Below are 21,756 nucleotides of genomic sequence, written 5' to 3'. Positions count from 1 at the left end.
TTTCTGCCCATTTTCTGACTTGTTAAGGACCAAAATAATTGACTCACAAACCATTCCCGTTTGTATTTTCTGCACAGACATGCGTCCTATAGCATATAGCATGTGACCTAGCGCCTCCTTGTGGCATAAACATAATACTGCACATCACCTGAGGACATGATAGTGTCTCTTAACACACATATACATATTAATTGGAATTAGTTATTCAGTTTTCTTACATTTAAGCAGTGTTAATGTTCAAACTGTGCATGTTACAGTGGCTTGCAATAATGTTAATAAATATACCTCTTAGGACTAAAACCTCCCAACTTGTTTTTGAACATGAATTTATTCCACTTGAGCCTAAGCTACTCAATTTTAATGTTGATCATGATGGTGGCACTTGGAAAGCAATTTTTAACTTATTGTTTTTCCGCTAGTTTGTTTGATAAGCACCACTGTACAGTACTGGCCCCTTTCTCATTCAGAAATACAGTATGTCCCCTTTAAAAGAAGAAGTTGCCCCCCGCTCGCCACGAGGAAGTAGCCGTTGTTTGGCCGGTGACGCCGCTTGTACACGTAGCCTACCAGTAGGATGTGGCCATTGAAGATGGTGGCGTTGTGTCAAACTCTCTGTCCTGCGCATTTGTAAGACTTTACCCTTTCTGTCTGTACATTTTATCCGTCCGACGAGCGTACGCACACACCTCAAACAACAACAACAACGTCGTTTCTGAGTTAAATCCCCTCCGTGTGACGCGGAAAGCTTAAGTGATTCTCCCCTCCCTCCCTTCTGTTAGCATAGGCTAAGTAGCGGCGATGCTAACAAGCGCCGAATGCTAACGTTAGCATACCGGGGTTTAGTGGATCTTGTTTTAAGAATGCTATCGCCCGGTGACAAGCGACCCGCGATGGCTCGCCGGAGAGCCCTCGTCGGTTGTGAATTTGCAAGCAAGGAAGTTTCGAGAAGGGCTGTTCGCCAGTCCAGAATTCGGGCATCATCCGGCGACTTTGAACCGCTGTGTTTTGCTTGTTATGGTGTTAAGGACATGTTGGGTGGGGGGGTTTAAGCTGTGTAGCAACTATTGAAGTGGCTACATTTTCAACAAGTGGCATATGATGTTATGTAGGTATGTGTGCAAAAATGCAAAGATTCGTCGATTTGCACGAGACAAATATTAATATAAAAACCTTTTACAGACGACTGCAGTGATATAATTTTCCTGTGAAAAGCATTGACAAATTTATGAATCTTTCAAATCGTTTCTGGCCTTTTTTGTTGAATCGGAGATTTAAACTTTCTTATTTTCAAAAGCCTTCTATCATTGGGAAGATTGCTTAACACTGAAACAGACAACATAAAATAATGATGAACTGATTGACTAAGTAATTATAGAAAGCCAAGGGCCCAGGTTTACCAAATAATGGCCAAGAGCCGAACAGTTTGAAAATCGCGGTTTAAATGCCACTCAAAAATGCATAGGGAAAACAATTAATTAATTAAGAGTCAAGAATGAACAAACACTCAAGTTAGGAGGCATTTTTAGTTGATAAAATTCATAAAATTAGGTGTTGGAAGCGACAGAAAAAAATTTGCCATATGGTGGGTCAGAGTAACATCACAAGGGCCACCAGCGGGTCAACAAAATGTGAATTGACCAGTTTCCATAACATTTATCTGAATCATCGAAAAATATATAATACAGATTATGTTATGGATTAGAAAAAATATCTTTCCTTGGAAGTTTTTGAGGGGCCTTTGTCAACTGCAAATTGAGAAATTTCAAAGTTGTGGATAAAACTAGGACATTGCATGTCATTGGTAGTGTAAGGTGAATATCGCAAATGCAGTGAGATGCGTTTGTGCCAGGGCACAGAGAGACAACCAAGCATTCACACTTGTGTCTACACCAATGCACAATTAGTCTTTAACTTAAGTGGACTTGTGATGAGAGAAGTGCACCCTGAACTGGTTGTCAGTGGATGCTAGGGCGTGTTGACAAACTGCCATTAACGCTCACAGTCACACAGTTTGTTATTTTAGAGCACCTCCCGCTAAAAGTAAAATGACCCTTCTTCTCCCGCTAAAAGTAAAATGACTTAGCGGGAGAAGAAGGGACCCCTGTAGGCAGGTCGTCAGTCAATTGCACGGCACATATAGTCAAACAAGCATTCACATTCACACCGATGGAAGGTTTAAGAGTCTTGACCGAACGTGTATGTTTTGTTGGCATGTGGGAGGATGCCACTGCCGGAGAAAACCCTGTGAGAAAAACTGTGAGGCAGACCTTCAATCGGTGTTGATTGTTCTACGCCATTGTTGTTTACTATGCTGTATTCTCAATGTTTTGTAGCATATCTCACTTTTACTTTGGCCAATGCTGGTAGGGAAAAGTGTAATTTTACCAAGATAAACTTGAGTTTGCCTGATTCAATGTCAATAAATGTAGTGTAGAAGGATTTAGCGGAGAAGGATTTTGAGGGCTGTAATGGGAAGTACGTCATTGTCATTTTGCGTAATGTTAGTTTCTTTGAATACAATAAATGGTCTGTAAGGTGACTGGTTGTTTGTCTTTATGTGGCATGTGATTGGCTGGTGACCAGTCCACGAGGTGCTTTACTAGGTTCCACGTTGTACAGTTTGATTTAAAGGCATCGCAGGCTACTGCACAAACATGGGTGTGGTAATGTCGACATGATGGCTTTTGTTAACCACCTGTTCTTTCTCCATCCAGCTCCAACTGATTTCAACCTCTTCAGTGAGATTTTCTGGAGCGACTTGATCGTCGCACCTCTGCTGCCATGCAGCCCCCCCCTCGGACTGGACCCCAGGGAGCCTCTGGGCCTCCTCCTTCCGGGCCGAATATGTTCCGCAGGACCAGGCCTCTTAAGCATACAGCAGCATCAACAGCAGCTGCGCCTGCTTCAATGCCACCCTCTACCCAACCCATGACAGACCCGTTCGCTTTTGTCCGAGCCCCACCTCCTATGGGTGCAGAGGGTGTCCAAGTACCCCACAGCGACTCTCTGCTAACACAAGCCCCACCCGATTCCACCTACACTCTTCCAGGCCCAGGTCTAGCCCCGCAACCGCAGACATCGGAGGGTGTCCCAGCTGCTCCAGCTGGCCCCCCACTGTCCTCTCTGCCAGGGGTGCCCATGTTCAGCCCTCACAGTTCAGCCGCGCCTGGTGTTCATACGGGATACGCCCCTTCGCATTCTGAACAAGGGTACTTTAACTCGAGAGAGCATACGTCAGCCGTAGCTGCAGAACCGCCATCTGTGCCGTCAGCCCCAGTACCATTTAATCAGGAATCCCACGCACAGTCTCCTCCTCAGCCTGTCACCTTCCAGCCAGTGCCTCCTGCTGCCTCCTCTTCTCAAAGGACCTCCGATCATGGAAGTCGCCCTCCATCTGTTCAGAACTATTTTCAGCCTACAAGTGACCCTCCACAACAGCCTTTTAATCCACAGCCGCAGGCCCAGATGTACCCCTCGAATGCCCCTACCCCTCCGACACAATTTAGGCATCACCAGATGCAAAATCCTCTTCCACATCAGAACCCCGGAAATGCCCCCAGTCCTCATTATGCTGGACTAAATATGACCCAACAGCATAACTCTCATATCCAACACCAGAGCTATTTCATGCAGACCTCTGCCCCACAGGTCGTGTGGTTCAATCAAGCGCCACAGGACCCAGGCTACCACCAAGTGGCGACTGCCCCGGTCCACCTGCAGCCTGACTCAGACTCTGGATCTCATCGTGTACCTGACATGGGTCCCCAGCATGGTTCTGCTTCTGCGACAGTTCCGTATGCTCAAGAGTCTGGTACACTCGCCATGTTTTTCAACGATGATGTAGAAAATGAGGAAACCTTGGCCGGAGAGCGAAAAAAGGTCCTGAACGGCATTCCTGAATCCTCTCATTCTCAGAATAATCCGCAAGGTGCCCCACCAGCCCACAGTGGTCTTTCAGGTGTTCCTATTGATAACCAAGGCTCTCGTTTTCAAGACCATTCACACATACCATATATGAACGACGGAAACGCTACATCGCACAGAAGGAGTCCAAATCCCCCTGATGCCCGGTATGACCATGTGGAGAATTTGGAATGTGTACCGAACCAGGAAGTGTTGCCCAATGAAATTCATGGCAGTCCTGCTGGATTACCTGCAGCCCACGGAATGGACACCTATGGAACTGGCCCTAACCTGGAGACTCCGGATTCTATTCCCAGACCAATAAGATCTGCTAGTGCATCATCAAACTACAGTAATATGAGTCACGGAAGTGGTACTGCCAGTCGTCGACACCAAGGTGTAGTTGGTACCTTTATTCAGCAGGAGAGCCCACGTCTCGCAGAGGATGCTAACTTGCCTTCCACGGCTGTTGCTGCTGCTGGAGGCTACTTTGAACAGATTGACTCTTCTCCAGCTGGAGATGCGGCCACACAGCCGAGCTCTTCGGAGCAAATGTGGCCCTCTACGCCTAGCCCGCCAAAACCAACTGGTACCTTCCAGGCCAGTGCTAACAGCTCGTTTGAGCCTGTCCGCTCACACGGGGTCGGGGTGCGCCCCGCTGAGTTCGATAGAGCTAAAATGGTAGCGGAAGGTGGCGCAGATCCTACATTGGGCAATCTGGAGCAGCCACCAGATAATATGGAAAATATTTACGGGCCAGGTCACCCTCTGCCTATTGGTGTACCTCAGCTGACAAACCCCGTGGTTCAGTCTCACTCTCGACCCTCATCCCGTGCCTTTGGCGCCAGTCGTCCCTGTGAGAGTCCTGCCACGACTTTATGGGCCCAGGGTGAGCCTACCAGCTTGGGTGCTAGCATTCTGTTAGCGCCCGCAGCCCCGACTGTTCTCGCTCCACTAAGGGAGCCTAGTGGAGATGTTATACAGCCACCAGAAGATGGTCCACTGGACCTTCATCCTCATCAAAGAATCCCACAACAACATTCAGAGAACCTAGAGAACCCACCAAAGGTGAGTGAGTTAGACACCGTGAGCTCTCAAGGCAACATGGGCTATGCGTCTCTCCTTGTGTCTGAATCGATCCAGCAGCCTGTTCTGATTGCCCCACCTGTGTCCAACTCTGTGATTCCCCCCAGTACCTTTGCTCAAGTGGCCAGTTTAAGTACTACACCTGTAAGAACACACGGACAAGGCACCAGTATATCTCTTGCACCTGTTCTTTCCCCCAGTCAGAATCCACTTAGCCCCCCTGCTCCTACCTCAAACCCATTCCCGCTCAATCTGACTCGTGAAAGTGCTGAAGTGACAACTTCCGGAATCGCTTCAGCACAGCCGCATCCAGTCCCCCCCTCTTTTTCTCATGGCCCATCGTTGAGTGGAGACCCCCACTTTGTTCTCCCCGTTAATCCTCTGGCATCGCTTGCAACTGCTTCTGTCACCAATCACAATCAGCCCTCAAATTATGAACTCCTCGATTTTTCTATGCACCAATCACAGAGCCAAAATCAAGCATCTGGGCATCCGTCTACTTTACACGAGTCTCAACAGTCAAGTAATGGATTTTACATGCAGGTGACCAAAGATGCGCAACATGGGCTAAGAGTGGATGTGAATGCTCCTGTTCAGACATCAGGTCCTTCAGCTACATCACAGGTCACTGCAGCTTCTTTATCGTCCGCTACACCGGTCCTGCCAGTTTCATCACCGTCCGCTCCAATGGTCCTGACAGCTCCATCGTCATCCGCTCCACCAGTCCCGCTGGCCTCTTCGTCAAACACAGGGGTTTCGCTGACTTCTTCCATAGCAGGCACAGACAGTCAGCAGCCCCCACCAGAACCCGCAAGGATAGCAGAGGCAAATGCTGCAGCACAGGGGCAAAGTGATGCCTCTTTTCCTGTAAGGGGAGTAGAGCCTTTCCCTGGGCAGTATCCAGCCCTGATGCAAGGACCTGCTACTGCAAGCGTTCCTCCAAGGCCACTCCCTCCTGGGTCACTCCCTCCTGCATCTGCTCAGCAAGCTCCCGCAGAGCCGCCTCGACCACCCTCTTCTGCTGGCAGCCAGCAGGGCTACGGGTACCCTCCTCCTGGCCCGGGTCACATGTATGGAGGCTATTATGGAAACTATGGAGAATACCCCGACGGCCGAACACCATATCCTCCTGGTCCATACCCACCCGGGGATCCGAGAGCTCAGCAGTATTATCAGGTATGGCTAAGAACAGTACCTTTTATTACTGGTTCTGTGGTTATACACAGAGTTGGGTGGGGGTGGGGGGGGGGGGGAGACTTGAGTCAAATGACTCAAGTCAACTGGAGTTGCCAGTTTTATGACTTGCTTGCCAAATACTTAAGAAAATCTTGACTTGACTTTAGACTTGCAGTGCTCAAAGTAAATTTTTGCTTGGCCTTGAATATTTTTTAATTGCCCTGGGCAATCAGGGTCGGTAATCTTCGCCAAGAGGCTTGACTTGACTTTGATTTGAACTACATGACTTGACAAGTCCTCTTGTTGGAAATCTGCATTTTAATTAAGACAGTTTGCCTTTTTTTTAAAGAAAGAAAGGAATGTTTTTTTGGGGAAGGGGTGGGGGGGTAATTCGCACTAACCTGGCAACATTGCATTGTTGTGCACTTGCCAGTGTGAAGTAGCCACCTGCATGAAGAACAATGGAACGAACTTCAGAAATAATAAAATTTGAATTCAAGGATTATGTTGTCGATGCTGTCGGCAAAAAGAAAATGGCAACCTACTTGGTTTGCAACTTGCGTATTAAAGACAACATCAAACTTCATCAGTCACTACAAAACTTACAAAGACAGGTAAGCTCATTTAACAGTTTAGCTAGCTGGTCAAATATTACGTTTCATAGACTTGTTTGATACGATTAAAAATTAAAATGATGTGAATGTGAATGTTTTAGTACAGCTAAGTAACGTAAACGGGTGGGACAGTTTACGATCATTTTCCGAACCTTTCGTTTCGGTTCATAGGCACACAGTACTCTCTCTGTCTCTCTTTTCTCTCTCTGAGCGGCTTTGCTAGCGTTCAGGTGTGGAGATTAAAAGAAAGTGTGGAGACAGAAAAGAATCTGCTCTAGAAGATGCCGTTATAGGTCTGCAGTATGGGATGGCTTGATATTATGATCAAGGTGGCAAAATTCACTCCACCATTAGTAAGTACAGTACCAACTATGAGTAGTGTGAATATAATTTTCATACTACTGAACGTGTTCACCATTAAAATGTCATCTGTTGTGTCAACTCTGTGATGAAGCTGTCTGCATTGTTTTTCAACTTGAGACCACCATAGCACATGAAACATAACCTTTTTTTTAATCCAATGACAATTGTCAATTGTCCAGAGTCAGTGCTTCTAAATAAATAAACCCGACTGAGTGATTTAATTAAAGTAGAGGACACAGGAGGAATGCAGATTTTGTCACATTATTTATTTCTTTATTTTAAGGATTGCAACATTTTTGTTACATATTTCCTTAATTATGAATCTCTTTCATTCTCTATAATCTCAGTTGTTGTTCATTTAACTTTTATAAGGTGGGAATACTTTTTTAGTCTTATTGTGGAGGGGGGGAATTGTGGAGGGGGGGGAAAACTCTCTCTCTCTCCCTCCCTCCCTCCCTCCCTCCCTCTCAACCCACTCTCTTTTCCCCACAGTGACTTGGTCCTTACTTGTGACTTGCACATATGTGGCTTACTCCCACCTCCGGTTATGCATTTATGGATTTTTTTTTTTTTCTTCATCAGGATGGTCCATATAAATCCAGAGGAGATCCTTGGTATGGCAGGTATGAGGGCCCCAACCCAGCTTACCGTGACCCAAACTACCAATGCCGAGAGCCTCCACCAGAACGACCCAGCTCCAGGGCCAGTCAGTACTCTGATCGGCCCCCATCCAGGTCAGCGCAAGAGTCGCGTGTTGACCCCTTTTTTTTTTCAATTGTGCAAAATATTGTCTTTAATATGTTTTGTACTTTATCTTTGTCCCATTTGCTTCCTTCTCTCTTAAGGCAAGGCTATCCTGAGGACTACCACAGAGCGAACCGAAGTGCCTATGATGAATATTATGCAAATTACGCCAAGCACTATGATTATGCAGGTATGAGACGTTGATAGTTTTCTGACTTTTAAAGACAAAAATAAATTTTAAGTGTCTAATATATTCCTCCCGATACAAGGATACAACTATGGACAGTATGATCCCCGATACGGAGGATACTATGATCAGTCCTACTGGTCCACTTATGACGACAGATATAGAAGCAGAGACAACTACTATAATCAACAAATGTATCCTGCCAGGTATAATAAGCAAAACACTTGCTGACACCTTGCTACAATTGTACTCGGTTGCTTATATTAAATGGCCGAGTCAGATGAAGACGGTCGTCCTTCTCACAGGAAAGAAGGCTACGAGGACCAGTGGCGCTACTACCCCGGTTACGATAGCAGCTTCGACGACGACTACCGCCGGCGTGGTGGCGACGCATACAATGACGACTTTGACCGACGCAGCGTGCACAGCGAGCAGTCTGCTCACAGCGTGCACAGCTCTCATAGCCACCATAGCAGACGCAGCAGCTTCAGCTCGAGGTCCCAACAGGTACATGTGTTTTTATAATTATGGTATCCTAAGCTGTTTTGTAAAGGTCAGTGATTCACAACCACTGTACCGCAGCACATTACAGTGTTGTGCTGTGAGAGAATTGGGGAATTATCAAATTTAATTTAATTGGTCTGGAAATTACTCATTTTGCCGGCACGGTGGGAAACTGGTTAGCACATCTGCCTCACAGTTCAGGGGACCGGGGTCCAAATCCGGCCCCGCCTGTGTGGAGTTTGCATGTTCTCCCCATGCCTGGGTGGGTTTTCTCTGGGCACTCCGGTTTCCTCCCACATCCCAAAAAGATGCGTGGTATGTTGATTGAAGACTCTAAATTGCCCATAGGTGTGAATGTGAGTGCAAATGGTTGTTTGTTTCTATGTGCTCTGCGATTGGCTGCCGACCGGTTCAGGGTGTACCCCGCCTCCCGCCCGAAGATAGCTGGGATAGGCTCCAGCAGCCTGCGACCCTAGTGTGGATAAGCGGTAAAGAAAATGGATGGATGGAATTACTCATTCATTACAAATGAGCAACTGAGAAACTAGAGTTGGCCAACTCCACTTTTGTCGTTTTGCGGTAGAATGATTTAGTTTTATGGCTACTGCCTAGTAGCCTCCTATAAAAGTTTAGTACAATAGTGGTCCAAGTACAAATATCTGTTAAATCTATCAATATATCACTAAAAATGATCAATAACATTCCCCTTTACGAACATGCAGATGCACTGGCACCCAAGCTAAAAACAAGTGCTGAGTGCAATAATTAATTCATCTGAAAGATGTGCCTTTTCTTTTACACATTTCTGCACTTAAAATGCACAAAATTTGTTTAGCCCACGTTTGAGTAATATACTTTGTTCGTCCATTTCTTCTATTCATACCAGTGACATATGACAGGCAGAACGATTAAATGATTTCCAATACATGGCAGAAGTACATTTAATCTTTTTATCCATTTATCCATTGTTGCATTTCATATAACACACTAATGGTTTTGTGTTCAACTAAACACGCCCAGCTCTCACACTGTGTAAGTTGTCAATGAAATGAGATGAGATCATCATTATTTCATTATGCAGTAAATCCCTGCATATTCATTAATTACAATTTCACCTATTCATGATTATTTTCCGTGGATCGCAAACCAAGTTATTTGCTGAAAACCTCACGGTTTAGCAGTGTTTGTGCAAATGCCACCAACGCTTAGTCTAAATAGGAATTGGTGTCACAGAAGTATGTTCTCGACTCAGACAAGTTTTGTATGTCGGTAAGGAACTAAGTTTAGCCTGTGTTGTTAGAGGAAGTTACGGCTAGTCTTTGCTTTGGATTTCTGTATGTTCTTTTTGTGACATTTTTGTTTGGTGTGCCGGGAGATTTTTCGAATGTCAAATATGTGCCTTGGCTCCATAAAGGTTGGGAGACCCTGCTATAGCTAATCGCTTAACAAGAATTGTTTGTCCCCTCCTCTTGCAGAGCCAAATGTACAGGAGTCAGCCGGACTTGGTGTCAGCGGTCTATGATGCCACAGCATCCACGCTGGCTGTGGACTACTCCTACGGACAGTACCCAAACCAGACCGACGCATCCCAGAACTACGGACAGTACCTCTATCCCTCTGAGTACACAGCAGACAGCACCTGGCTCACCCCTGAACAGCGTAAATATGCCCTTCTGTTTAAAGTCAATGACTAAACACACTCTGTCTCACGTGAGCAACATTCCACCTGTAGCGCCCCCTCGTCCGGCCACCCCGGAGAAGTTCACGATGCCCCACCGTTGTGCCTGCTTTGGACCCGGTGGTCATCTCGTCCAGGTTCTGCCCAATCTTCCCTCAGCAGGACAGCCTGCTCTTGTTGATATTTATAACTTGGAGGTACTTTTTAATTATTTTAATTACTTTTTCTTTTTTTTTTAAATCTAGTATGCCATTGAAAATTGGTTAATTTGACATTTCAGACAGTGCTGCAGAACACTTTGGATCAGGAAGAACTACTATCTTTCCCTGGACCACTTGTTAAGTAAGTGTCGTGGTCATTTCTTTTTTTTCTTTTTTCTTTTTAACCTAACCATCTTCTCACATTTAACGTCACCCCCCCCCACCTCCTCCAGGGAGGAGACCCACAAGGTGGATGTGATAAAGTTCTCCCAGAATAAAGCGCTGGCATGTTCCCATGACAACAACCTCTTAGACAGAGATTCCGCCTGCCTACTTTGGGACTTCATTGTGCTGCTGTGCAGACAGAATGGGGTAAGATTGTCCTAGTATATGATGTACAGTCAACCCTTGGTATTTGCGGGAGTTAGCGACCAAGCCCTGTCGTGAACAGCAAACATTTGCAACTAATCGACGCCTTTCACAATAAATGTTAATGTAATCAAAACTATGAAACAAAAGCAATTTATCGTTTAAAACTCTTCTTAAAACGTTACTGTTAAAAATAAGTGGCTTACAGATGATTTGATTTTGAAGAAATTCACTGGAAGAGCGGACGTGTATGTCACTGCTGCGTAACCTGAAAAAATACACATTTCTATTTTCACATTACACATTTTATAAAGTTTTTGACCCACTGATACATGGATATTCATTTTTGTGATTTAGTTGGGCACTTGTTGCACCTTACATTTAGTTAAATAGCGATCAGGACCATTTTCTGCATCATCTTGAGAAGTTTGCCACCCTGCTTTCTTCTTTGCTCAACGCAAAATATAATTTTCTCACCTTAACACTCTTTATCCTCAAGACTGTGGTAGGCACCGACATCGCCGACCTGTTACTGAAGGAGCATCGTTCCGTGTGGCTGCCAGGCAAGAGTCCAAATGAAGCAAATCTGATTGATTTCAACAACGAGCCACTGGCCAGAGCGGAGGAGGAGCCAGAAGCCGGACCGTTGTCGCACATCTTCATGACGGTACCAGAAAATGTTGGAGAAGAAACGGAACACTTCAGGGAGCTGCTGCTGTTCGGTCGCAAGAAGGTAAGAAAAAAAATCCTTGATGTTGCCTGCTTTTCTTTTATGGGAAATCTGAATCATCCTCCTTTTTCTGATTCTTAACAGGATGCGCTCGAAGCAGCTATGAAAGGAGGTCTGTGGGGCCACGCTCTCCTTTTGGCCAGTAAGATGGACAACAGGACACATGCACGTGTCATGACAAGGTAACTATTATAATAATAATACATTTAATTTATAGGTAAAAAAAAAAAAAAAGATTTATAAGATGGGCAACAAATGTAGCAAATTTATGTGGCTTTATTGGAGACTTTAGAGACTCCTTGTTTCACTCCACTGGGTCAAGACTGCAATTGAAAGTTTGTGTACACAAGCAATCAAAAAGTCAACTTTTCTAATGTTTCCCCTTTAATTTTTACTTCCTTTTGAAAGAGCATACTAATATTTCATCTGCTTAATAGGTTTGCCAACAGTTTGCCCATCAATGACCCTCTCCAGACGGTGTACCAGCTCATGTCGGGTAGGATGCCTGCTTCAGCTACTGTAAGTGTTTTATTTAATTGTATGGAGAATAAATTAAAATGGGTGCCATATTGTGGTATTTGTTTAGTTTTTTTACCCTTGTTTCCTCTGTTTGTGTAGTGCTGTGGAGAGGAGAAGTGGGGTGATTGGCGCCCTCACCTGGCCATGGTGTTGTCTAACCTCACACACACTTTGGACCTGGACACTCGCACAATCACCACCATGGGTGACACTCTAGGTAGGCTTTAACTACAATTCAATGCAATTCTACCTATTGAACACAGCAATAATATGTGTTTGTGTTTTCTAAGCGTCGAAGGGGCTGATTGATGCAGCACACTTCTGCTATTTAATGGCTCAAGCTGGTCTGGGTGTTTACGCCAAGAAGACCACCAAGATGGTTTTGATTGGCTCCAACCACAGGTGAGGAGCCGATGGGTTCGTGCATGTGTGCGTGCGTGTGTGTTCAAATATCCCCTAATTCTAGACATTTTTAAGTTAAATCTATCTTTGCATCTCTCTCCACTTCAGTTTACCCTTCTACCACTTTGCGACCAATCAAGCAATCCAGAGGACGGAAGCCTATGAGTATGCTCAGTCTCTGGGCTCCCAGCCTTGCTCCCTCCCCAATTTCCAGGTATCTTCCGAAAGGATTCTCAGAATTGAGACAACCCGCCATGTGGTGTACACTCATCCACTGAGTTTCTGATAATCGAATGAGGAATTGAGCAGTTCTAAGACTTTGGTGTCTTGTAAGGTCTTCAAGTTGATCTATGCATGCCGTTTGGCTGAAGCAGGCTTGAGTGCTCAGGCATTCCACTACTGTGAAGTCATCTCTCGGACTGTCCTCGTGCAGCCATCCTATTACTCCCCTGTATTCATTAGCCAAGTCATTCAGGTAAGCAACTCTCGTGTCATTATCTTTACCATCTTTATACAAAGTACTTTGATATTTTGTGTATTGAGTGCACATATATAAGATAAGATGCACATATTCCACAAACAGTGCTACCATCTCTCTGTGACACTGGTAGAGTTAATTGATATAAAGAAAAAGAAGACGAACATATAAAAACTAAAGCTGAAGTTAAACTCCAGATGTTTTGTTTCCACAGAGCAGAAAGAATATATTTGTGTGGCCCCAGTGAACTCCTGCCTATTTGTAGTTTGCTATTCGCAAACTCACCAATTATCTTTTTTTTCCCTTGGAACCTATCCTTTGCTATTTGCTGAGGAACTCACTTTGTAATGTGTTTTTGTGGTTTCTATAACACCCGACACCAAATCCCTTACTGATTGGAAAGTTGTAATTGGTGTCAAGACAGCATTGTTGAAGTGAAACGTCTAGACTTAAGAGATTTCCCGGGTAGAAGATAAGTTGAGCCTGAATTGTTAGTGGACAATACGAAGAGTCTTTGCCACATGTGCTTTTGCAACCCAGTGCATTCTTCACCAAATCAAATAATCTGTAAGCCAAGGGCTCAGTCCCTATCCCCTGTGAATAGCGGGGGTTTGCGGTAAATATTGGATGCTCCAAACTTCACCTTTTCAGATTTTTTGGGGGTGAACCTATCCTGTTATTTTCTGAAAGATTCACCTATTTGCTGTTTTTGTGCTCAGGCCAGGGCAGAATACATGCAAATACGAGGAGAGAAAAGAAAAACTGCCAACCTTACTGGAGGACTTAATCAAGTGAAAAGAGCACAAAGTAACACAGAAGTGAAAATACTGCTAGAGCCACACAAAAAATAAAGCTTGGTCATTTCTGCATCATGAGGGTATGCACTTGAGCACAGCAGATCTAAATACCAATTCGAATGCTTCAATGTGTGCGGATTTGATTTAAAAACCTGAAGAGCTAACACTTCAAGGTGGAGCTCACTGAAAAATTCAGGAGCCATAAACACAGAGAAACTAAGAAGACAGTACTGATGTAGGTATTTTGACAGATGTCCGAAAAGCTGCGATTCTTCGACCCCCAACTGAAGGAGAAGCCCGAGCAGGAGTTGTTCAATGAGCCTGATTGGTTGATCCAGCTCAGAGAGCTGGCTGGGCAGATCAGAGTGAGTAGGAAAACAATTATTAGGTATTCCAAAAAGCGTGTTATGGACTAAAAAAATAAACTCGTGCTTCTCATATTCTTATTTAGACGGGGACAGTTACCTACAGTGCTGACAGAAGAAGTCCCACACAATTCACCAGCAGCAGCCCCAGCTCGGACCTGGATCTGCCCATTCCAGCGGAGCCGAACGACGAGTTGGACGGTCCTGGCTCCGACAATCCATTGATGAGCTCGTTACTGCCTGGGCCTACACCGCAGGGAGTACAGCTCATGCCTCCAGGTTTGTGTATCAGTGTGATGATTCCATTGGTTGTTATTAACCCCGTCCTGAATTTGCGCAATCTCTCCTTTCTGTTAGCGCCCACCTCCATCCTCCAAGACGGAATGGCCCCGCCTCAACCCCCCTGCGATATGCCACAGTTCTACCCAGTACCACCCAGCGGGCCAGCCGGTCATGTTCCTGTGTCAGGCTACCCTCCGCACGATCTGGCCTATGCGCCTCCCCACTTCCAGCCTCCACCCGTGCAGTCGGAAATGTACCCGGGAGCTCACCAGCACCCCGGGCCCCCGCCCCCTCATATGGGCCAGATGTCACCCCTCATGCCCCCGCCCCAAGTGCCCCATTCACCTGTGCAAGGGAGCCACCCGCCGCTCCAGATGCCGGCACACGTGCCGCCTTCGCCCGGGCACATGGGCACACCACCAGAGATGCAGATCAACCAACCGATCTCCCCGCACAGAAGCTCCCTCACACCGCAGATGGACTTCTATGACCACATGGCACAGCTGGTCAGGGCTCTAATTCCTTTTAAACACCTGGTTGACTTGCATTGCTTACAACTCAGTCTTTTGTGCAGGCTCCTGGCAGGAGATCGAGGACCACGTCACAGTCTTCAGTGCACCGGGTGAGTTCCTGAAATTGACGAAAAATTATTTTAATGAATAAATTAACTTTGAGATTTATGAGTCTTGGTAAATCCTGCATGACGGTATGAAGGGAAGTGGGAGGTTGATGCTGGCTGAAAAGTAGTTTTATATGCTGTGTGTGTAGATTCTCAGTCATCCAGGTCAGGGTAATCCGCCAAGGTGGAATCAAGGCAAACAGACTGTTCATTTTTTGTTCAAGACATGCTCGGCCTCCGGGCCTGCAGTTTTGGTTCGCTTCCCGTTAGTCTTTTCGCAGCGTAATCCTAAACTCAGAAGATCTTGACCAACATGGAGTGGTGTTTCCAAGTGAAAATACACAGAAATACAACAAAATGACCAACGGGTGTGCTGTGCTGCAACGCCATTATGACTGATCGAGTGGTGTGGGGATCAACACTGTCCGAAATGTTGATCCCTCTAATACTAAATCCACCAATGTGCTAAAATTGACACTCTGCAAGTGACATCTTGCTGTACTTCAGAGTTTATGCCAGAAAGCAAGTTGATACAATAAGAAAAGCAACCAGCTCTGTACTAGCAAGCTGTATAGTGCAGTGTGTTGACCAGTGAGTCTAATGTTGTCTTACACGCGTTTCCTGATTCTTAGGCCTCGGGACGACGCTCTCGCACCACTTCAGAGTCATCAACTCACTCTGGCGGGCGCGACAGGAGCAATTCGGCTGTCAAACAGGCTTCTCCTCCACCTCCCTCTATTCCTGAGCAGCCCCGCAAAGAGGAGACTAAAAAAGCCAAGAAAGACTCTCCCAAAAAGGTTCATTTTGTCATGCAGATATTCTGATATACCTTTACAGTACAGGTACTCACACAAAGTTCGAAATATTGGGCTTTCGGGTCAATTTCAATATGAACCAAAAATGCACTGTAACCTTTCAGGTGAACTCAATTTGACACTGTCTAAACTTTTGATTTCACGTCGAACTGTTCAATGTTTCAATACTTTTTGCTGAACTTTCTATTCTCTAACAAGGAGCTGAACAAAATTCACAATAGGTGTTTGATAAATGAAGATTCACAGGGATGTCCATTTCTTTGCCTTTCTGTGACTTGTTAGAGAACATCAAGTTGCGCAAAAAGTACGGAAAGATGGGACAATGGTCAAATTAGGTGAACTTGTTAAAGGTTAGTGCATTTCAGGTTCGTCCTGAAATATTACCTGAAAGCTAAATATCCCTAATTTGTTGTGATTGGTATATCTTAATAGCAAGTAATCACTAAAGGTCTGTCTCATTGACACACAGAGTGGCGGCGGTGTGGGTTGGCTCACGACTTGGCTTTACAGGAAGGGCAAGAATGAGGCTCACTTACCGGACGACAAAAACAAATCTGTAAGCCACCGTTGTTTGTATAACTCTTCTCTTCAAGCCTGTGATCGGCGCTGACAGTCACTGTCTTTGTCAGATCGTGTGGGACGAAAAGAAGCAGAAATGGGTTGACTTGAATGAGCCTGAGGAAGAGGTCTGTACAACGTATCTATTTATCAAGGTGTGGCACTTTGTCATACGTACTTAGTAATTGTAAAAAAAAAAAAAATTCTTCTTCTCCTCTTCCCCCCCCCCACCCACATGTTAAGAGTAAACCCCTTGCACCACCTCCCTCTGGGTTCCCCAAAATGGCTCCCATGCCTGTTCCTTCAGGGCCAGCTGCACCCCCGAGCAGTGGCCCTCCAGTCAACATGTTCTCTAGGAGAGCTGGTAAGACAAAAGATCACACAGAACCTTTTCAAGCAGTCCATCTCCAGCACCTGTGAAACCCCCACATACGTAGTTGTTGTTTTCTATGGAATCGATCCTCAGCCATCAAGGTCATTTTCATATAAATCGATCTATAATGGTAAAGATGTAGCCCACTGAATGTCCTTTTGAAAATCAATTAATTTTACTGATCTGAGTATTTGAATACTGGCAGTTGTTGTTATTCAAACGGTAACAATTTTTTCTATGAAAAAAACATGCTGAAGGAATATTTGTCAAACTTCTAATGCCAAAATGTCTTTACCGTTATGTGTCCCAAATAAAGTTTCATGATTTGCAACATGTTTTCTGAAGATGCTAATTCAATTTTTGGATAAATAGGGTTGCCCTCCTTCTGCTTCGTCTGGCTGTTCCATGAAAACTAACACAAATGGATCTTGCTGAAGATTATTTTTTTGTGGTTCTTTAACTTTTACAAATGATCCGTCTCTGTCCCTCATGCTGTCTTTACCGTTAATGCCACTGGAAAGGGCCTCAATATGATGTTGCAAAATAAGTGGTTATTTCTCAGATATTTTAAAATTTGTGAAACTCAGAACTGCAGTAATGCTATTTACCATTATTGCATTTGTATAAAGACAAGAGTGTAACGGGTTTGATGAGTGCTTAGGATTATTTATGTACTTGTATCCGCAGAGTTTGAAGGGCTACATATGTAAATTGTGCGACTCACATGATTTTTATGAAGCTGTCTTTACCGTTATGCATGTTTGTCTTTACTGTTATGCGAGAAGTGTCTTTCGGTAGGTCACCACCGTTTGCTCTGTCAGTAAAGATTGACTTTACTGTGTTTGCCTAACATTTGAAATCCATAACCTTTTAAAAATAGGACTTTAAGCATGGCTGTTTCAGCATGGGAGACACCTATTTAAAAAAAAAAAAAAAAAAAAGCAAGGCTACATAACAAAAAAATTGCTAAATTAGAAATCTTTTTTTTTGTTTACAAGTGTCTTTACCATTTTGATCAAATTATATCAGAATGACCCATTTGCTGAAAACCTCAACTGTTAGCATTTTTTTTTTTTCGCTCCAAGATGGCTACAAAGCCCTGTATGAATAGGAAAGTAATGTCAAGGAAGTGTGTTGAAGTAAAACATCCAAGTAAACAAGCTTTGTATGAGTCAAGAGAAAAATGGTAACTTTTTTTTCCAGGGGAATGTTGTACATATTAAATTACTTACTGTGATTGGGATTTGTAATTTGTGGTATACTTACGGTTTAAACTGTCCACCTGCGAAAAGTGGGGGTTTACTGTAATGTATTTGACCGTGTTTGCGGTTCCCTCCTCCTCAGGCTTGAAGAGCAGATATGTGGATGTGCTGAACCCCGGTGGAGGTGCCAAAGCAGCCGGGATGACTCCTGCTCCTCCCATGGTCCTCTTTGCTCCTCTCGCACCGATGCCCATGCCCACCAACCTATTTGTGCCTAGTTCAGGTGTGTGACCCCCCCCAAAAAAACTGTTACTTTACAGTACAATTAAGGAGTGAATCGTCTACAGTATTATTGCTTGATCACTGTTCTGCTATAGCTCCCAATGATCAACAACCTCGAGAAGGCAGCGAAGGAGGAAATCAGGAGCAGATGTCACCAAACACCTCTGTTCCACAGGTATATGCTTATTTTTTCACTTGGAGAATTTGGCAAAATGTTTATGCTGGGTCTTTAAAAGTTGTAAGTCAGAAAATGTAAAATTAAGGCCGTAAAAGGTCTTAAAGGAGACACATGCATTGTTTTGCAAAATTTAAAACGAAGTTTCTGTCGTTCTTCTGTCAAAATGCACAAAGGATAAAGAACTACAGTACACTTAACAGCCACTTGTCCCACTTTTTGATTTTGGGGGGTGTTTCTATTTCATGGAAATGCAGCGTATAGCTTTTTAGGGCTGTCACTATCGAATATTTTTTTGGAATCAATTATCCTATCAATTCAATTGCACAATCTGAGAGAATTTGATTTTGCATTAAAATGTACTGTCAGAGTCGAGTCTTTTTTTTGTATATGTGGTGCTTATGTTGTCACAGAGCACAATAGTCTTTGGGTCTTGAAATGCTCTAAAATGGCTGGCAAAACAGGGAACTCAGGGCATGAGTTAAAGGGACTTAAACTTCCCATCGAAATTTACAGGAAACTTTCCAGAAATGTACTGGAAAATGACCACTGCTTTGCAACACTGCATGATAGAGGTGTTAAATTTAGTTCCTTAATTCTCTTACATTTGAGTTGGTGGGTCCTGCAGAAACGCTGTCGGTAGTGTGAACCCTAACCCTTTCACTCTCCTTTATTCTCCTCGCTCTCTTAAAACCGTCCAGATGTTCAATCCAACGCTGTTACCGCCCGTGCCGCAAGGCCCTCCTGTCCTCGACGGCTCACATTCTGGAGAGGTGAGAAGAATTGCTTGGGATGCTTCACACCTAACGGCCGACTGTGTGTGTGCGACTGTGAGCACGTGACATCATCATAATAGCATGTCCATTTAAAGTCTCCGCTCATAATCTCGCTCAGTGGTCAAATTGTTTGCTCTTTAATCCCAGTTCTCTTCGTCTTTTTTTTGACAATCATATCCACAGTTCTTCCCCCATCCCGCGCCCACAATTAGCGCCGACCTTATCTGATGCATGGGAGATGATTAATAAGGCTTTGTGGTTTGTTTTCTTGTTTATTCCCTCTCCTGCTGTCCTCAGCTCTCACGTTCTAGCTCAATGAGCTCTTTATCACGAGAAGTGAGTCAGCATTTAAACCAGGTACCTTTGTTTTGTTGTTGTTGAGGTTTTCAATTGTTTCCCCCCCGCCCCGCCTTTCCCACTGACCTCGTCGTCACCTGCCCGCCCGCCCTTGCTTGTTGCATCGCTAGTAGCACGCTTCGACCGGATGTCTAATGTGGGATGTGTGCCTGCTTACCTGCCTGTTGTCTCCAGCTTTTATTATAAACTACTTTTGGGGAAAAAAAGTCACTGAAAAGTCTGAATTATGTAAACTTCATTGAATTAAGGTTTTTTTTTTTTTTTTTTAAAGTTTTTAACATATTCATTCTTTGAAGTTATTCTTAGGTGTCCTTAAGGAAATCTCTTGGTAACTGTTAAATGAAGGCATTTAAATGGATTTGACCATACATGGTCCTCAAAAATGTTATTAAATACTGTGGATGTTCACAGAGGAGTTACTGGTTAGAGATTGAAGTATGCTGGGAAGGCATTGGTCGGAAAGTGAAGCGTTTTAGTCATTGGTAAGAAAGTGAAACATGCTGAGCACTGATTGGTCACAGTGACGCGTGTCGACTTAGAATTTGTCAGAGTGAAGCATGCTGGGTAGTCAATGGTCAGAGTAAATTATTTTTGTTCGTCACTGGTCAAACAGTCCTTTGTCCAAAATAAGGCATATTTGCTAGCCAATGGTCAGAGAGTGAAGCATGCTGGAGACATGTCATCAGTTTGTTGTTGACTGCAAGCAGCTCCATTAACCTTCCATATAGTTTGCACGGTTACTAAACAAAGTGAAACATTACTTCCACTGTGCATTTAAAACTAGGAATAATAACAACCTTTGCTTGGCTTGTGTATATAAAATTTGACATTAGCTCTGAGAGTCCTTTGTTTTTTTTTTTATGTTACGGCCACAAAGATCATAGCAATGGCCACTATTGTAACGGTCGCTTGTCATTGCAGAGTCATCATCCAGGCCTGAGAAATGCACCTGTAGGGGGCGGCGGCTTTTTATAACCGAACAGGTAATGACAAATTGTTTCTTTTTGACTGCAGTTTATAGAAATTGTTTGTGTGTGTTCTTTCCAAAGACGCCACCATCTTGTAAACAGACGACTTCCGCTACCTGGAAGCCGATAAACGTGAAGCGGACGTGCTGCTTTCTCTCCAAACGAACAGCCCAGTCACTCTTTAAAGTCTATTTTTAAACACGCCTGGTGTTTTTTTTTTTTTTTTTTTTTTTAAGCAGAACTATTACACGGGCATCATTTAGTGTACAAATAAAAGCTCTCAGCTTTACTGTTGGCACAAGCAGCCTCCTGTTTCTTCTCCCTTTCGTGTCTGTAACGTGCGGCTGATTCTAGAAAGGATGTTTTTTTTTTCAAATTAATTTCATGTGGTGCCCTCAATGATGTTCTTCTGGAGACATTTGAAGCACTTGTCTAGTAGCACATTGTCTGCTGTGTCGTGTGCCCCCTACTCCCTAAAAGGAACGAGACTGGATGTGAGGACGCTGCATGTTTCCAGATATTTATTTAAACGCCCTCCTGTCAATCAAACGACTCAACTTTGAAGTCGAAATATCTTGTAATGAACCAACATGTGCAAAAAAAAAATAATCTATCCAAATGTTTGTATGTCAGATCGATTGTATTTATGAGCTTTAGGCATAAAAGTGTGTGTGTGCGCGCGCGTGTGTGGAAAACCAATTTTTGTGTGAATAGCTTTGATGAGAAGCATTCAGTGCAAATTCACGTTTAACGACCTCTACTACAAATCCACATTGTGAAACAAGAGCAAGTTGTACTTTTAAGTACACACACTGTAATTTACTACTAACATGATTTCTAATGGAATTACTTTCAGCCCCAGTCCCTCAGCTCACATTAATTCCATTTTTTTGTTTTGTTTTGTAAACTTCATTTGAAAAGATCCCCTTTTGTTTCAGCAAATTGATCATGTAAAATATAAGGCAAATACTTAATAAAGGTATTTTTGCGCTCGAGCACTTTGAAACGTGTCTGTTTCCTTTACATGTGCAGTCTACATGAAACTCAAGAATGCAATTTCTGTAGAAATTGTGCATTCATTTTGAAATGCTGTGGAAATTTTGTAATTAGAATTGTAGAATTTGAGAGTATTTTGGATTTGGTCAAGAAATGTGGAAGAAGGAGGTAAATGTTAAATATCTTGAATTTGGGTGTAATATGACAAATAGTTGATTCACTTATTCACTGGAGAGTT

The 21,756-nt window shown here is 44.0% G+C and overlaps 1 protein-coding gene across 6 annotated transcripts; it reads left to right on the top strand.

Annotated features, from left to right (window-relative positions):
• Positions 1–527: 527 nt before the first annotated feature.
• On the top strand, positions 528–21,517 carry sec16a (SEC16 homolog A, endoplasmic reticulum export factor). Of its 6 annotated transcripts, XM_061799759.1 has the most exons (31): positions 528–627; positions 2,715–6,165; positions 7,725–7,876; positions 7,988–8,076; positions 8,156–8,279; positions 8,379–8,580; positions 10,053–10,236; positions 10,310–10,452; positions 10,536–10,597; positions 10,689–10,827; positions 11,324–11,557; positions 11,639–11,736; positions 11,992–12,073; positions 12,173–12,290; positions 12,364–12,475; positions 12,584–12,689; positions 12,810–12,950; positions 14,002–14,115; positions 14,202–14,394; positions 14,473–14,903; positions 14,972–15,019; positions 15,649–15,813; positions 16,301–16,387; positions 16,461–16,517; positions 16,633–16,753; positions 18,107–18,247; positions 18,342–18,421; positions 19,123–19,194; positions 19,495–19,554; positions 20,476–20,537; positions 20,604–21,517. In XM_061799759.1, exons 2-30 carry the CDS (start codon positions 2,782–2,784, stop codon positions 20,527–20,529), a joined length of 6,993 nt encoding a protein of 2,330 aa, XP_061655743.1. In that variant the 5' UTR covers positions 528–627; positions 2,715–2,781; the 3' UTR covers positions 20,530–20,537; positions 20,604–21,517. The 6 variants fall into 6 exon arrangements, with proteins under 6 accessions (XP_061655743.1, XP_061655744.1, XP_061655745.1 ...); XM_061799760.1 differs by lacking the exon at positions 19,495–19,554; XM_061799761.1 differs by lacking the exons at positions 18,342–18,421; positions 19,123–19,194; positions 19,495–19,554; positions 20,476–20,537; positions 20,604–21,517 and having other exon boundaries at positions 16,697–16,753; positions 18,107–18,246.
• Positions 21,518–21,756: the final 239 nt, after the last annotated feature.

The sequence above is a fragment of the Phyllopteryx taeniolatus genome, chromosome 15 (genome assembly GCF_024500385.1).
Source record: "Phyllopteryx taeniolatus isolate TA_2022b chromosome 15, UOR_Ptae_1.2, whole genome shotgun sequence".
Lineage (NCBI taxonomy): Eukaryota > Metazoa > Chordata > Actinopteri > Syngnathiformes > Syngnathidae > Phyllopteryx > Phyllopteryx taeniolatus.
The sequence above is the reverse complement of the archived record's forward strand: the minus strand, read 5'-3'. Positions and strand labels throughout refer to the sequence as shown.

Bases quoted from the DNA above. Each gene is read 5' to 3' on its own strand.
- sec16a (XM_061799759.1), top strand. From the start codon at position 2,782: ATGCAGCCCCCCCCTCGGACTGGACCCCAGGGAGCCTCTGGGCCTCCT. The intron at 10,598-10,688 runs GTAAGTGTCGTG...CACCTCCTCCAG, and splicing joins TTCCCTGGACCACTTGTTAA to GGAGGAGACCCACAAGGTGG. The intron at 12,690-12,809 runs GTATCTTCCGAA...GTGTCTTGTAAG, and splicing joins GCTCCCTCCCCAATTTCCAG to GTCTTCAAGTTGATCTATGC.